At 43.7% G+C, this 18,053-nt stretch overlaps 1 protein-coding gene across 2 annotated transcripts in view; it reads right to left on the bottom strand.

Annotated features, from left to right (window-relative positions):
• Positions 1 to 1,763: 1,763 nt before the first annotated feature.
• Positions 1,764 to 18,053, bottom strand: part of LOC135385342 (ecdysteroid-phosphate phosphatase-like) — a 50,214-nt gene continuing 33,924 nt past the window's right edge. For both annotated transcript variants that reach the window (XM_064614615.1, XM_064614616.1), the window contains 5 exons: positions 10,317 to 10,431; positions 10,131 to 10,253; positions 9,975 to 10,067; positions 9,498 to 9,758; positions 1,764 to 8,680 (listed from right to left, as the gene is read on the bottom strand). In XM_064614615.1, coding sequence (XP_064470685.1) covers positions 8,445 to 8,680; positions 9,498 to 9,758; positions 9,975 to 10,067; positions 10,131 to 10,253; positions 10,317 to 10,431 — 828 coding nt within the window. In that variant the 3' untranslated portion in view covers positions 1,764 to 8,444. The remainder of the gene's footprint in view (positions 8,681 to 9,497; positions 9,759 to 9,974; positions 10,068 to 10,130; positions 10,254 to 10,316; positions 10,432 to 18,053) is intronic.

The following is an 18,053-nucleotide window of genomic DNA, read 5'->3' as shown; positions in this document are numbered from 1 at the left end:
AAGGGGCCATATTGATGCAATGCATAATCTGAACCCACTGCTGTGTGAGAACTCCGTAGAAACTCAGTAGAAATTGCAGTTTGCATGAAGGAAAGAACAGCACATAGAGAAGTCAACAAAACTGCACATTGGGTTGCTGAGAGGTATGCTGAAGCAGGGATTTTTCCAGCACCTCCCCAAAATAATAAAAGCCTGACAAGCCCAGCAGATATGGGTGCAAGACACCCCCTATTGGAATTTCAAGGAACTGAAGACCATGCAACCTAGATGATGACCAAATGCGAGCATAGCCCCTGTGCACGTTGCTCCAGGGACCACAAAACAAACACAGTGTTATCAGAAGCGAACAACTTGCACCAAAAGCAAGATCTTTCGACAAATGCTGAAGTTGGCATGTATTTATGAGGCCACACTAATGACGGCCCTTGCACGAGCGTGTGGAGATATGAGGGTAGCTTGCTTCACTATATCACTTGCTTGATGTAAATTCCTTCCAGGTATCATTAAAAATAGAACCGGACACGTATCAATGTGAGGGGGCAGTCGTACCTCTTCTTTGTGTGTGCAAAGCACAATTAAGTTACGAAATACAAGTCTTTGAACAGACATGAAAAGTGAGCCAAGTCCAGAAACGAAAACCTTCCCAGAACCATACACTGAACGAGTGCGTGATTATTTCCAGCTAGGTAGTAGCAATGCAGACATACTGTCATAGTACATACCAGTGAGAAGGTCACACAGTAGAGGTAGAAAATCCAGCAAACTGGACTATATGTTACGACAGTGCTTCCCAACCTCCGCTACCGTGTGACCCATGAAAAATTTGATATATATCACGTGAGACTTGGAGTCGTCTGTTACGAAGGAAAATGCTATAGTTTGCTGAACACATCGCAGATCGTTCTCAATAACTTTGCTATGATCCTTATCTTTGGTGTTACTGGAACAACATGCCTTACAGTTCACTTTTCACTTCAACATTGTGGATTCGCTTGAAGTGCCCACAGTGCAGACTAAACCACAACCTGTGGAGTAACGGCACACATCCAAATGCACCATTAGCCAAAAATGAGTAGTTATAATAAGTAGTTATAATTAGTTTATAAGTAGGGTTCTTGGCATTTATTCCTGGGTAGATCCTGCAGCTGTTTGTTTGTCATTTATGTGTTTTGTCAAGTTAGGATATTTTCGGCATTTCAAAACGTTTGCGCCAAACATATAGATGTCCAAAAATCGGCAGCTATAATCTCTAGGGACAAGGACTGTGAAGGAATAAGAGAGCAGCATGGCAGGAGGCCATTGAGACGCAAAGAATTTCCTTTGTTGGAGGGTTCCACATGTACTCGAACCCTCTTGACCCACTGATCAAGGTGCTACTAAGGAAGGTTTTTCCCTGAACTAGAGGCTAGCAGCTCCGCAGGGCGGTATTCCCGGCATTCCACCTGGATAGGAGTTGAAGGAAAAACGAAAATGTGATGCACCAGAGGAAGAAAAGTGCAATCGGGTATCGGCATTTTCGGCATGTAGTACCATATGCTAGAGTATAATGCAGAGTATCTCGGAACATACCAAATTTCCCAAAAAATATTCGGCGGGCGTTTTTCAGCATTTTTCGGCGAATGCCGAAAGCGTGGCACCCTATTTATAAGCAACTGTCTCCCTAACCTTGCTGCTTCACCTAGAGACATGTATGGAAATCAGAAATAGTAACAGTAATAAATTGAGGTTCAATTTCAACAAAGGTATTCCAAACACAACTTCAATGAAAATTATAACAGTATTTAATAAAACCATTCCTTCGCTACATCACTAGCCCACATTTGTACCCATATGTAAATGTACCTTACGCCAGTGTTCACTGTGATAGTGTTTGCAAAGGGGACAACAATTATTGTACCTTACCAGCATACGACATATCACACTCACATAACTCACTTTCACTTTAACATGCAACATATTCACACTTACATTTTAGCACAAATTCCATTCAAAGTATAGTGCACACAAAATTGTCATTTCCAAATTTCATTCTTGCAACATATTTCCTTCGTAAATCTGACAAAAAGAAATCAATGATTTGTATGATATGTAGTGAACTATGAACATTAAATTATATTATTACTGCATGCAATTCTAATAAATTAGTAATATTGCCTGATCAATGTAAAAATAATGGAATGACACAAATTACACACATATACATTTCACAGTGAAGCATGTGACTTCATTCTCATACATTCTGCAATTGCAGGCAGCAGTACCAGGGACTGAAACCAGAACGGAACCGAAAACCGCTTGGGGGGAACCCAATTTTTTTTTCAAGAACCGTAACCCGAACGTAACCGAAATTCACCTTCGGCAATTAATCGAAACCGTAAAACCAAAAAATGTTATTTCGGTTACCGGTTCATATGAATCGGTTCAAGCGTGAACACGAACGATTTTGAATGAGCTTGAGACCTTGTCTGTGTTGTAGTTTTTTGTTCCCTAGTCTCAGGTTTTAAGTTATGGTTGAATGAGATATTTGTATCAATTTACAACTCTAATTAGTGGTTGACAGTCCTGAAAGAGTGCACACAAGCTGGTGCATACTGAGGGCTGGAACCATAGAGACACGGAAGAAGAAATGTCCTCTGCAAAGAAAAAAAAAATTCTGAAAAAAAAATTCTTTGAAAATAAAATTTATTTTATTCTTCCGAGTCTCTGGTTGCAGCCCTCAGTCTGATGAATGGTGTTGTACGTGCTTCTGTTACAGTAGGTCTCTTCGTCATGTGTTTTTCATTCAGAAGTTGTGTAGACAACACACCATCTTATGTGCTAGGACCAATAATTGGATTACATACGCATCGTATGACACGTATTGCGTACGTCCCTTATGAGTTACGTATTAATGTGATCATTTAAGATGCGAATCGTTGCACGTTGTTTGCTTTCCACGTCTGTTTACTTAACTGCTGAACGTGAGCAGTTTTTCTTGCCTTGTAGCTTCTTAAGCGTGAACCGCATGGCCCTAAAAGCGTCCGAATTCTTTCCGAACCGAATTCGGGACCGAACTTTTTTCGGAGAACAGAATTCTGTGCCGAATTCGGCCCGATCTGGCCAAGCCAGATTTCTCCTCCGAAATGGGAGGTGACGCCAACCGAAAAAGTAGAAGCATCCAATAGCTATCCAGCCGGAAGGCGAACCATAGCAACGATGACGTAGCAATGGGGTTGACTGTTGCTGTGTGTGCGATTTCTACCCCTATGAATACAGGGATTATCTCATTGACCTGGATGGTTGAAAGGCGATGTTCCCCAAGGCCAAAAGTCTTCGGCCGAAATTCGGGGTGCATTTCGGTAGCATGCGGTGATGCACAGAAAAAAGTTCGGTCCCGATTTCGGTTCGGCCAGTTTTCGGACAGTTTTTCGTGCCATGCGGTTCACCCTTTACAGTACGAGCGGAATGAATGTGCACTAGATAATAGAGGCCGCAACAAATTATTTTACGGGGAATGTTACAAATGGTAAAAGTGCGTTGGCAGATGGCACTGCACTACAGTTTTGGAGCGCAACAGACGAATATGTTAATTTTTACCCGTTTGCACTTCGTAGCTCTCATTTTGCGACATCCACGCAGCCTGGAGATACATCCTAAAGAAAACTGAAAAAATACCTGTTCAACTGTTTGGTTACCGGTAACCACAAATATTAAAATGGCGAATCCCGTAACCGCTTTCAGACTTCTGACGCTGAACCGTAACCGTAACGGAACCAATATTAGTTTTTCGGTTTCAGTCCCTGAGCAGTACCATCTCTGGTGAATTGTATTTTACAGAACGCTGCCATTTTTTTATGAAATGTTTCTTCTCTGCAGTATCAGCAATGCTACGAGGACTTCAGTGAAACAGATAAAGCACAACAGCTTCCCAATATGCAATCAACAGTAAGAATCGTGCACGTGTACAAAGAGAGAAAGAGAGACAGAGAAAACAAGACTGCAATGTTAATTTGGCAGAATAAATGTACCTTTGTACATTTGTTCTGCTACATCTGTTCTGTAGGTCATCATGTAGGTCATGATGACCTACAAGGTGGTCTTATTGTGCAAAATGACACTTCATTGACGACACTCCATTTTGTGATGGTTTACTATACATAGAAGTAACATTTTGGCATTGCGGTTTTGTGCAAGATTAAATTTTAACAAAACTATCGAACGAATTTAATTTCAGCTACATAAATTGGTAAAATAAAATAAAAAGTGACCAAAAGTAAATTCTACACCTGAAACCTTGTGGACCACCCCAACAGAGAGAGCGCAACATAATTTTTTCACCCCTGACAATGTGGAGATAAGGTCTAAGAGAGAGTACCAAATACTCAGCATAGAAGTGCAACACACCAAATAAATCTGTACACTTGGGTGTGATGTAATCATGCATTTGTTGTTTACGTCTGTAACTTGTATGTGGGAACATGCTGTGGTAAAATCATTCCTGCAGAAGCTAAATCAGAGGGAAGCTTAATGCACATTTGAAAGGGTTGCAACACTTCATCGAAAGTTGCGGCAAATAAACGTGGGAGAGAATTTTTTGCGTCGATGTGAACCAAGGGGACAGCTGTTGACCTCACTCCTCTGACTTCAGAGGTTGATGCGTACATGTGTTCTCGCCAAGGAGTACGTACAACACCTAGATTTTTTTTCTTCTCTCCGTACTCTGGCATGAAGTACGATCTGTACGTGATGTAATCAACTATATCTATGGAAATGTCACAACCCCTTTCATAGTTACAACTGTCCTCTGAAGCACTGTAGTTCCTACAGGGTTAACTTCATTGCGCCAGTGCTGTACTGTTCGAGAGACATGAAACTGCAAACAGTTAAAGTGAGCAATCCTTGTATGGTTTCTAAAAAAATTACTTTTAGTAAGTACAACAGTACATGTGACATATTATCACGTTTCCTAAAGCTTTTGCGTGGTATCACAGATAAGTATTGAATTGGAGCTAAGCCTCTCAATCTAAGATAGAGTATGATTTTCACTGTTGTCATCATGGCACCTACATAAAACAGGTAGTTAGTACTGGATTTATAGAATTCAGGCACCATCAAGAAATAAACAATGAAGTATTGTTGATCGATGCATTTGAATACTTTTCCTGCTTACTCTTCCGCTTTAAAAGTGCACAGGAAACACGCAGGAAAATAGAACCTAATTCAAACCTACAAGCGGTGATGTTTCACTGGCTTCCTTGTGCAATTTAACCTGGCACGTATGAACAAACTGTGCAGTCCTGCAATCCAAAAATCAGAATACTAGGATTGCGAAATGAATTCACGTACACATGCACAAAGGTTATTCACTGGTGACAAACGTTTTGCATTAAACGTCCCTTATGAATAGGGCCCTGTGTCTTAGGGTAAAACCCATTCTTACCTCCCCCCCATTTTTTACCATCGTCAACTTGCCAAAGTGGTGTAAATTCAGCCCCCAATACCGGTGCCACCGGATCTATGTTCCACTTCTCATGTTCATGCAAAACATGAGAAACACTCATTTTTTATTTCCATGCAAAAATCTGTTTTTCCACCTGATATTGCCAGATTTTACCAGTTACAGACCCTGAAATGACATCCCATTTTTAACCCCCCCCCCCAGCCTAATTTTCAAAAAACAGAAAACCCGAATACACAGGGCCCTATTTATAAAGCCTGCTGTGGGGGAAGCGTAATCAAGCTACTGAATATAGGGCATAACATTTCATGCTTGCAGCTCGATGGAGTAATCATTACCTTGCAGATGTGTTGGTGCCATTCCCCCCCTCCCCTTAAACTCATTGCACTACAGTTTGTTCCACTGTTTATGAACAAAACTAAGGCTTCAGTTAATTTGGCTCTGAGGCTCTGATCAGCTGCAAATATAAAATTATCTATTCCAATGTAGCCTACAACTTATCTCTCTTCTGTGCTTGCTTGAAGACATCCTTCACTACTCTGGATGGCACATATCAAGACCCCCTATGGCTCTTGCTCATCTCAGAGCAAAAGCGAATGCCTCTAGGACTGCAAAGCGATCGCTTCAAAAGTGCACAGGAGAAAAGTAAAAGTGGCTGTAAAATGCTATGTTCCATTAAAAGATGCATAAAAACAAGATTGTTTCAGGGGGCATATGCTTGGTATGGCGCATGTATTGGAAGCTGTGCATTGGCACATGTTCTGTCTCTTAAAGAGCACCTGCTCTCTCCTATACCTTTAAAAAAAAAAAAAAGGAAACAAGAAACATCAGAGTGAGCACAAACATGGTCACCTTTTGTCATGGCTGCTAGCCATCAGCCTACCAGCATTCATACCATTTTGCCTGCCATATCAGCCTTCTTCACGTCACCAGGAATTGTATGTATCAGAAAGTTCATTCTCATATTTATGCATGGTTGCTACCCAGCCAGTTGTTGTGCATGCCATACTTTCTGTTTGGGGTCGGGTAGCACAAGAGTGAAAGCAAACAGTGAAAGTGTTTGAAGTTGGGTGAGCATGTCAACTGTGCCATTAATTTGAAAACACGTGCTCACCATGCACAAAATATGATTCCAATAACTGATCAGAAAAGAATTGCTGGTCTTATTGTACTCCATTTGACTGGTGTCTTTGTAGTCCCATATACAAGTAGCGTTTCCTTTGCACAACAAATCGAAGTGGTAGAAGGTAGATACACACACAAAGACACACACGTGATAAAGACATGTTGTGAGATAGATGAATGCACGTTGTCAATCCCATTATCTTCTGATGCTATGGTGGTAGAATGACCACAAGCAAAATATTTTTAAATGTTTGATTTCCTCAAAGTTCTCCCATGTTGCTGCACATTGTAGAATCCCCTCTACTTAGAACCTATCTATATTTGAGCTTTTCCCTTACTATCATGATCTGCTCGAAGAGTGAAGTGGAGCACCCCAAAGCAGTATGAACAATACAACAGAAATGTATAGTTTATGCCTTGCAAGCAGGAAAACTAGAATCGGAATTCTTAGTCACGAGGAACAATATGAGCAATCTTGTCACTATTTATGCACACTTTAAGACTACGGCAGTGACAGGCCACATCTTTGGTGGAGGGAGTGACGATGGGCTAATGCCCTCCACACAGAGTGTATCCTAGAACGTATGCCAGCTTTGGCAAAAATAGGAGCGTGGTACGATTAGAACCTGCTTTTGTGGACAACGAAGACACAATTTCAAGAAGTATGCTGACTAATTACCAGTAAAAATAAGCAGCTAGTTCAAATTGTGCCGGCAATCAATGGCACCACATGGAGAGTGGGAGCAAGTTTTGCTTCTTGCATAAGATGCCTAGAAAATGAATGACAGTACAGCGCCTCAAAGAATGTCTTGTCCCCACAGACAGATATTGTGGCCATACGTCTACGCAGAACGATCACACAGACCTTTGGAAGATTTGACCCCCACCCTCATTGGGAATGACAATGTGCAACAAAAGAGAGCAACTCCGTACCACATTTTATATTCTATAACATGCTCACATATACAGGGTGTAACACTCAGTTTGTGCACCCTGGAGTCCTGAGGGTTCTGGACACACCTTGTTAGCCTGAAAGATTGCATGCATGTGAGGGCGGCCGTTACAAAGAAAACATTTGACCCAATGTCTGTGCAAGGGCTCCAAGTACTCTTCATGCATTCCATTTCATCCAGAATACAATAGTATATTGGAGATTTGAAAGCTGTGAGGAGCCACAATGTTTTACCTGAGGCTTCCAAAACGTTCCTGTAGCTGTCTGTCTGTGGACACCACACACCATGCTTCAAATTGGGTGAAAGGGGCTTTGCAAACAACATTCGAGAATCCTTAGAAGCTGGTATTATTTAAAATTCAGGCCACTGGTACTGCAGACTTCTTTTTCACGTTCATATCAGGTGTGCACAGTCGACACATCTCCAAAATGGATGGACTAATATAAGCATCATGCCCCCATACTGCGCTTCCTACTCTCGCAGGTCATTTTTCTTTGTTTCTGCATTCCCAGCTTACTTAGTGACAGTTTATCGCTGCCCACAACACACATATGCAACAGAATATCTATCTGCCTTCAAATTATACTTAGAACATGTCATCGTCAGCAGTCCCCTGAACTGCTTCAACAAACAACTCAAGTGACTTTGCGATCAAAAGCATGTGATCTGCCACGTAGCAGAAACCACCGTAGGAACATCTAAAACGTAACGCAAATATCTATTAAGTTACTCTGTACAGTCCCTTTGTTACCTATCTTGGAGAACCTCCCATGTCTACTGTACACAGAAAGCATCTGTACAGAAAATTGGTGCCCATAGACGTCAGAGAGTCGGGCTAAGAAGCAGATGCTTTTTGTCGCTATTTGTTCAGTGCTCATATAGCACAGTTTTAACACACATAGTAAAAAAATCCCAACATGAAACCCGTCTCACAGCATGCAGCGCCAGTCATAACGTCCGTTGGAAGAGTGGGTCAATGCTGGAACTGGTGGAGCCACGAGTGTCCATGCTCCATTCGGCGACTCTTCAGCCACCGCAACTGAACAGTAAGGTATCCTCTGCACAATCTGAATGAGGTCACCTGCAGTTCTCGGGTTCTTCCGCGTCAACTGTCGCGTGCACGTGTCCAGCGTTGCAGCATGTCCCACGAACAAGACATTCCCTCCTAATCAATGGGAGAATGGAATCCGTGAGACTCCCAAGTCTACACACTCCAGGATTATACAGTTCCAGACCGTTTACAGTAACAGAAGACACATCTTACTACTCTTCCTACTAATGTTCCCGACCCCCTAGCACGAACACTATTGCTGAAACACCACTGAAAATTTTGTTTTAAGGACTCGTGTATTAACTACGTAGTCAACCCAGCAACAACAGTTTCCTTTTAAATACTTCTCCATTTGTGGACTGTGGAATTAAAAAAACTTGGTAACAAGTCTTTTACCCATTTTTTGATATGTTCCTACTCATAATCAGGCTTGTGTAGAGGACAGGTTAACACACGTGGAGCTACCCATATAAGAAACCACAATTTTGTCTTGCACCATATATTTAGGCAAACTTCTGATAACTGAAACAACAAATCTGTGGTCGCCTGCAGTTTGAATTAATAAGAGTCTACTGTAACATCAAAGTGCTCTGACTTGTATACATGTACAGGTCCTAACAGGCAAAAATGGGAAAAGTCTAGCGCTCGCAAGTGAATAAGACAAGTATTTAAAGAGATTGAAACATTTAAATAATTTATTTTACTAAAGAACAAGCATTCGGACGGAAGGACAGACTGCGTCCAAAAGCTTGTTCTTTAGTAAAATAAATTATTTAAATGTTTCAATCTCTTTAAATACTCATCACATGTACAAGTCCCGGCACAAACGAATATCTGTGATGGGTGGCCATCTAATTGGCAGTGATGTTCTTTCTGTGAAACACTGTAGCATGAATTCTTGCGTGAATAAGAAAACTGCACAAATGCTTACTGTGATCACTGTCTGGGAAGGAATGGTTCAGCAATGCCTGTGACACGTAGAAGCTGCGCATGTAGTACTGCTCGCTAGTTTCCTTCTTGTGCATTAGTTCTTGAGCAGCAACGACAGGCTTGTAGTCACCCTTGATGTTGTAGCCTGCCTCCAACATTTCATCTATGCTCATCCACGTGGGCATACCATCCTGATACCATGCTAGCCATTCGAACAGGCCAGGTTCCACACAAATGGGAACAGTTTCTATTTGACCAATTGCTGCAATAAAGAAGTATGTACCCTGCAATGAGTCCTTACTTAGGGCCGTATTCTTTCAGCTATAGTCTCAGAGAAGCACAATACTGGCACAGCTTCTACAACCAGCTTTTACAACTTCACAAGATATAACAATGAAAGCAATAAAAGTAAAGAAAAATGATGCACTGAGCCAACAGAAGTGGAATACCATGGGTCATAAAACGGCACACTGCTTACCTTTGATAATATTATGACATGTCTGTATGCAGCGAAGTGCAGGTGAAGAGAATGCATGAGTGAATTTCACATCATTATCAGACAAGGCATTGCCTAACGGAATAAAAAGATGAAATAAAGATGTGTATCTAACATCAGCATATGCTTCTGCCATACCGACAAGTGAGGCCTGATGCAGGCCAATATTGGTTAAAGGGCAATCTTTCACAAAGTCCCTGAATCCTCCTCTTCTGGATGGCACGGACACTGGCATATTTAAATCCGTACGCTTGTATTTACCTGCACACACCGCGATTTAGCCGAGATGCAGCTTGAGAGAACAAAAACAAAGGTCACACCAACCAGTTTCGTCGAAGGCCATGGGAATCCAAATCCCAAACGTGAAGTCCACACGTTCAGCATGCCTAACAACAAATAGTTTCCTTGGGTCCGGGTTTTTGGCTTCTGCTGTCTTACTCTGCAAGGGGGATTTGAAAATGAGCATGCAACAAAGGCTGTAGATCCCTCGGGTCATGTGTCAAGACAGATTTTTAACCAGATAATTGTGCATATCAGCGCAGCAAGCAACGGGGACAGAAAGGCGAGGTAGAGAGGACATAGATGTGTCTTGCCTACCTTGTCCCCGTTGCTTGCTGTGTTGTTCATTACGATTAACACACACCAACTACCCCAGTTCATCGCCGTTGTAATCAGATGTTTTCAAAGGCAACTGGTAGTACTACCATAAGGTTTTTTTTGGTTAAGTAGCCTTCCATGGGCCATCGAAGTTGGGTGATAGGTTAAGGTACCGTAATTTCATGCGTATAAGCCACAGGAAGCGTTTTTAGGAACGTTTTGAAAATTTTCTGGCAGATAAGCCGCACTCGCAGATAAGCCTCGGGCAATACGAGACAACTGATTTGTGTGACAAAGGAGACCATAGAGAATGCCATAAACCCTGTGGTCCATACTCCGGGGTCGGCATGGTGCACAACAGATGAGGTCAGTTCTAGAGTTCTACCAAGATCGGATTGTGCCCTTGTTGGGTGCTTTTCATGTATTGATGGGTCAGTGGTCTTCAAGAACACGTGAATCACTGTCACCACTTTCGTTAAAGCTGCTTGGGGGAATGCACCAGGAAGATCAATCTACTTGAATGTGGACCCGTCCTTGTTAGGCACTGTTTGTGCATTGGAAGGGCAGTGCTGTTCCAGAGACACTGTCGACACTTTCGTTAAAACCGGTGTATGGGGAAAATACCAGGAAAAAAATAGTCATTAGACAAGCCGCACCGGTGGATAAGCCGCAGAGCGCCCATGAGAAGAAACAAAATCGCGCATAAGCCGCAGCTAACACGCGTGAAATTACGGTACACAAGTCCAGAACAAACCAATCAATGCCAAACGGTGACACCAGCAGTGATTTGCCACCATGTTCAGATCTGTTCATGTAGCAACAATGATGCCCATGCTAGTAATAACAGACATCATTGTTGCACTGCATCGTAAAAGACTTTCAGAGGGCCGCTCTTCCTGTTACATGTTTCCTGCCACGTTGAAAGAAGTGAATTTAGCGATGTCGTTCACACTCGTTAGCAATGCTACATGTGTGATGCACCAGCTATATAAAAGCAAGGAATGACAATGCAAATCCCTTTGAGCCTTCACTTACACAGAGACCACATAAATGGGGATCTCACGTCAAGACAGTGCACAGGCAAAGAAAAACAATAACAAATTACATCATTTCAATGTGTCACAAAGTATAACTTTTTTTAGCTATTTATTCGGAATAAAAAAGCAGAAAACTGGAGCAGAAATCACACACTGATACATAAAACATGTTGCAAAGGCACACTTATGAACACCTGACAAAGACAGTCGAGGGACAGGGGATATCCCACCCCACAGCTCGTGGTAATTTGATGATGATGATTCAGTTTTTTTTTGGCGCATAAGCGACGATCGTGGTAATCTGGTGAAAATGTAATGATGGGCGTCACAGTGAGTCTGAGCGAAGTCCTACAGTGTCCAGAAAGGTAAGCAGGGCTTCTAGGGGACGTTGTTGGTGAGCAGAATTTGAATATGAGCCAAGCAATTTCATCATTGTCAGGCACCAGGTCAAATAAATTCCAATCACAATCATAGTGAGAGGGCAAGGGTCTAACTGATTTACGAGACACTGCAAGTGGAGTACTGAGAGGTTTGTTACGCAGCCAATGCAGAAGGATGAGTTCCAAAAATGTCTGGGTGTAGCATGTAATGTAACTCATCAATGTAATTCATTACAGTGCAAACTAGATGCGGCCAGGGTCAGTTGCTATACGACAATCGGTGGCATCATCGATTCCTTGTAAGACCACTAAAGCACATTTTACCCTGGTTACATAAGGTTTACAACCTAAGGCCATAACATGTAGAATCTGTAGCAAGTAATGTGTTACCCGGGCATCATGAAACCGTGTTTGCAAAGAAGGAGGGGGGGGGGATGTGATTCAAACATTCCCAAGCTAATGTCACAGATGCATACAAAGTACAGTCATGCCTATACTCAGTGCTCACTAACCGTGTCCTTTGACATGAAAAGCAACACTGACTGAGTTCTAAAGGAAGTGCCTCAACTTTACCTAGACATGCTATAATGTGAATGCAGAGGTATGTTAAAGTGAACCTTCACAATCTCAGTGTCGTTGCAAACTGCTCCATGTTTATTAAACGAGACAGGGTACTCTCTTGTGAGCCCCCTCTGGGCATTTGTACTGCTGAAGACATAACAGTTACAGCATATTATTCTTTCTCTCTCGTTTCTTGCCAAGGAGATCCCGTCACTGGTAGTGACGCTCCATGGAGCTCAAGCTGATCTCCAGCGCTAAGACAAGCACAACTACCGCAGAATGCACACTTAAAGGAGCACGGAACTGATGGCCAGACTTTGTCAAAAAACACACTGCAGCAAGTGAAAGCAGGGATTTCATTGTACCTAAATGTGTGTAAGACTTTGTGTACCAGTAGTCAGTCATTTATCCAGACACTCCCCCTGCATCCCCCAAATGTCTTGTAACTACACCCCTGCCTTTTTTTCCTGCTTGTCCCCTAAAGGGGGAAAAAGCTTTGTTATTTGAGCATTAGACACATGTCAGCAAGGATGCATAACACTGTTACAGCGTAAATGTAATGACCCCCCAATGTTTTGCAACCCCCCACCCCACCCACATTTTTTTCTTTCTCGCTAATTGACTCCCCTCCAGTCCTTGCGATTCTGGATAAACCACCGCCCAACGGTTTCATTATTTACAAAGGAGATCGTTGACCGAAATCAGCGCTCTTCTTCCTCCAATGCGTCATTGAGCTGCGTCGAACGGATCCCTGCATTCGCGGCAGAGCCTGGAGTGACGTTATGCGTCGACCGCCAATCCCAGACTCCCACAAGGTCAGCCGCGTCCTGCGGGGGAGCGTTTCTTTCCGTGTTAACTACAACAACTCAAGCATTCGGCCTGCGCTCTTGAGCCAACCCTCTAACTTATCGACCGACTTCCAACATGTACAGACACCGCTGACCAGCTGACAGATAGCTGAGAAGAAAGAGCTTATATGCTCTCTTCGCCGCAACAACCGTGGAACCACGGCAACGCCGCGTTTGTTACATGCCCCACATTACCGTACAATTTCGACGAAACTGCCGTGAAACGCCCAGACCGCGAACACACACTGACGCACGAAACAGCGGCACACAACATTATAAACATACCATGGCGCCCAACGCTGACGTCCGAGAAGTATTGCTGGCACGCTGCTCGAGCCAAATGCGCACCTGACGAGAGCGCTCTTCTACGCTTTTGTTTGGATCCGCGATTTCACCACTGCAACGCTCACACGACACGCGTTTACGCGCAATGTTCCCCGGGTTCTCTAATCCGCTTTATTTGCGAGGATTACGACCAGTAAGCGTCAGAAGCTCCTAAGCTGAACGTAATCGACGTGCCGACAAATAAATAAAGAACTCGAAATCCCGCAACCGAGGATTGCAAACAGAAATCAGTTCCGGCACAGTTTATTGTTTTTTTTTTGTGTGTGTGTACGTAAATCGAAGTAGTTAAGATTCGTCCAACAAATGCTAATGCATCAATAGCTTTGAAAACTTTTCTCCCGCACTATCTCTGCGAAGGCTTCTCGCCCAATATGAAAACTGTTCCGCAACTTGAATTTATGCGACATGCGTCGTGACTGCCACGTTCCGAACCTTCTGGGCTTTGCTCGTCTGTTTACTGTTAAATATGCTCAAGCTGCCACGTGTCTGTGCGTCTCGTCTAACAAAAAAGAAGTCGCCGTCTGACTCTTGACATTGCGACATTTGACGAAAACTTGTTCTGGTTATAAAGTGCAACACGTACGTTCCTTCGGTCTCATTCCGAAAATGACGTTTTTTTTCTCGCATTTTTCGCTACCTGAGCGCATACATAACAGCGTGATCAAGAATTGACCAAGAAATCCTGTTTTGTGAAATGTATGCTAACAACGTGCGTACAATGGGGATGCATCTCACAGAAAACTACTGTAAAGCAGCTACAGTATCTAATCTTGCCACAGAAATATTCGCACGAATAGGAGTTTCTTTTTTTCGCACAAAAGAAGACAACTCTGGTGAGATACTTTTCCCGACATCCACAACAATCACGATCCTCGCAGCAAACACTACCACTACTAGAGAGCCGTGTAACCCTGCACCAAAGAAAGGCACAATGGTTGACAAGAAACAGTAATGGTTTTTATTGGGAGGGGGGGTCCATAGGTATATGCATTGGTAGCCGAGCTGTATTGGGAAGTCCCGGAAATTCCAAGGAAGAGGTGTTGCAAAAAAAAAAAAAAAACAGCGGGGGGGGGGTTGTAACGGTGGAACTGGGTTGCTGGAAATTGGTATTGCGCGCAGGTCAAAGTGTTCTACGTTCATTTCTGAACACACGTGCAATATGCAACAGAAGAAGGGAAATCGATACAGCGTGCTATGCAATTTCCTAGTCATCGGGAACCGTGAGTTGAAAGATAAAAAAAGATATTGTGGCTGCAGTGACCCGTGGTGGACGACGATGCTCCAAGTAAAGTACCAAGTACCTGGCATCATTAGTACTTCAAGTACAGTAGAAAGTACCCAATTCCGAATGTACTTCAAGTAAAGTACGAAGTATTTCAAGTATTCATCAAGTACATTGCGAATTTAATTTGTATCACTTTGCATTTCACTGTTTAGTATCTGTGTCTTGCTTTTTTTGGCAAAACTTTAGCGAGCATTCTTGACAAATGCTCTAAAGTCAGAAAGTCCTAGGTTAAGTGCTAACCCGTGAATAGGAACTTAATCCGATGACATAATTTGCAGTTACATGTAGAGGGGTAATCAGTTACCCTGGCATCTTACAGTTATTCGCACCAGTCGCACTATGTCGTGGATCGATTGCATCACACTGCCTCATGCTTCAGGATGGTCCTCTTCGGGTACATCACGGTAGCACATTTACAAGCTACTGTATAAGTGGTTAAATTCGCGGGCTCAATAATTCGCGAATTTGTGAGGATCCAGCAATTATTCGCGGAACCTTAAATTCGCGGTGTCACGGTGCGTCAACCATGCATCAGCGTCCACTTTGAACTTCTAGGAAGAAGTTAACAAAAGGTATCACAGCTGGATAGTAATCCGTTGCATTTGTCTTCCTTATGAGCTCTTCTGACTGAGAGGACAGCGATTAGGGCGCCCTTGCTCGGCTGGTATTGGTACTCAATAGTGATGCGGCAACTTGTACAAAGGCCGACCGGCGTGGCAGCGTGCTGAAACCCATACACGCTTGCTGGATGATCTAGGCTTACAAGGAACTGGAATCCAGGGACGCCGACACCCGCGTGGCATTCGTGAAGGATGGACTACTGTCTCCACTTGCAGCGGAGAAGTACTGAAACACTCTGAACCGCATACATATGAGGGGTGCTCAAGTCAAACCGGGACTTTTCATTTTTCGCAAAAGTAAAATGAACTTACAGGCGAGAAATTAGTTTTATTTTTCAACGTAATCTCCAGCTGCACTAATGCATTTGTCCCAGCGTTTCACGAGGGCTTGGATGCAGGCAGCGTAGAAATCCTTACCGGTGCGTAGCACCCATGACCAGACCGCATTCTTGACCTCGTCGTCGCAGCTGAAGGGGCGGCCCCCAAGGAACGCCTTCAGTGGCCCGAAGAGATGGAAATCGCTGGGGGCGAGGTCTGGACTGTAAGGGGAATGTGGCAGCAACTCCCAGCCAAGTTCATGTAAGGTGCGTGTCGTCAGATGTGCGGTATGCGGGCGTGCATTGTCCTGTAGGAGGAGGACTCCTTTGGTGATGAGGCCCGGCTTTCCGAAACTGGAGGTGTTCATGAATGATAGTGTTCAACGTTCCCACAGAAAGGTCAGTCTTTCGAGCCAGTTCGAGACATGTTATCCGTCGGTCCTTGAGGATCAGGCGCTCCACAAGTTAGATGTTCTCAGGAACTCCGACACTGGGCTCTGAGCCGCCCCGGCCGGGATCGTCCTGCACTGATGTACGGCCGTCTCGGAACCGTTTGCACAAACTCAAACGCTTTGCTGCGGCTAAGTGTATCGTGGCCATACTGAGCCTGAAGTCTTCTGTGAATTTCAGATGACTTTACGCCTTCATTCACGAGAAACTTCATGACCATTCGCTGTTCGATGTGCGCGCTCACCTCGTTGTCGGCCATCTTGTCCAGCACGAGTCTTCTGTTTTGCACAAACTTTGGACCACCACGTGGTGAACGCGGAGGCCTGTCGCTTGTAAAAATGACGAAAAAGAAGTAGCGCGAGCCATTTGTACACTCAGGAGATAGAAAGTCCCGGTTTGACTTGAACACCCCTCGTATGTTGCCTCAGCGTCCTAGATCAAATTCCATACATATTTCGTTCGCATATTTTTCTGTCATTGGGTCGAATATTTTGCGTAACTTTAAATTCGCGAAGAAGAGAGCGCTCGCGAAAATTAGTTCCTCGCGAAAATTACTACTTATACAGTATGCGCTCCAGGAACCACCCATCTTGCCTTGCTTGCTCTCGACTTCCTCCTATTTCCCAATGGTTCTTCATGGCACTCCTGTGGCGACAACCCTCACCCAATGCCCACGTACCGGTCGAAGTACAGTCACTCACTCTGCCCTGGAGCTCATGCTGCCTCGGCCCTTGCTTGGAACCCCGCGTAGCACCTGTTGCACCTGCCTCCACCTTGCAATGTCACCGGGAAAGTTACTCATAAAATGTAAAAAAGTTACAGTTAGCCTTCAAAAATAGTAACTGAGTGACAGAGTTACTATTTTTGAAATGTAACTAGCTACTGCATTAAAGTAACTTAGTTACTTGACGGTTGCTGGTTAAGAAACAAAAGCAGAATTAATGTAACTCAAAAACTTATTTTAGCTATTGTACTGTCCATTCATAGCTATATAGTACTGGTACTGTGTTATAAACACAGGATTTCCCATAGACCCTAACAGCACACTGTGAGTTGGTCATCCTAGCTGCGTGCGAGATGACAGAACTCGCAGAATCCCTTTTTGGGAAAAAACGGCAGGTTATTTGAAGCCTCGACAAAATGGCACTGGGGAACAGACACGTGGAAAAGCGAAATTTCGTGGAATTCTTGGTTTTGCAAGGAAGTTAGTGCAAATCTGATTGGGTCGAAGGATGTGATTAGCGCGATGCTAACAGTTACTACGACGTACAGTGGCTCAGGAGCAGTATTGCGTGCCCACCCAAAAGACCATCACATACTGCGCACGCTCCCAACTGCTCCAAGGTACACATGACCCCGGAGAACTGACAGGACTTATGTTGACAACAGTGCTGCACGCGTGACCCGATCTAAGTTCTTTCGTTTCGCACGGACAGCCCGTGTATCTTGTGCTGCATGTTCCCAATACATACTGCCATGCTTCTTGTTTGATAACGATGGTAACACATTGCCGACATCATGAACTTTCGTCAGCAATCTATCTATGGCGCGAGCCGTTTACGTTGCGCATACTAGGACTGACGCCCGAACCCTGACAGTGCACGTGGTCCCTTCTCAATTA

This window comes from Ornithodoros turicata, chromosome 2 (assembly GCF_037126465.1).
Source record: "Ornithodoros turicata isolate Travis chromosome 2, ASM3712646v1, whole genome shotgun sequence".
In the NCBI taxonomy this organism is placed as follows: domain Eukaryota; kingdom Metazoa; phylum Arthropoda; class Arachnida; order Ixodida; family Argasidae; genus Ornithodoros; species Ornithodoros turicata.
Note: the sequence above shows the minus strand (reverse complement) of the source record. Positions and strands in the feature narration are given on the sequence as shown.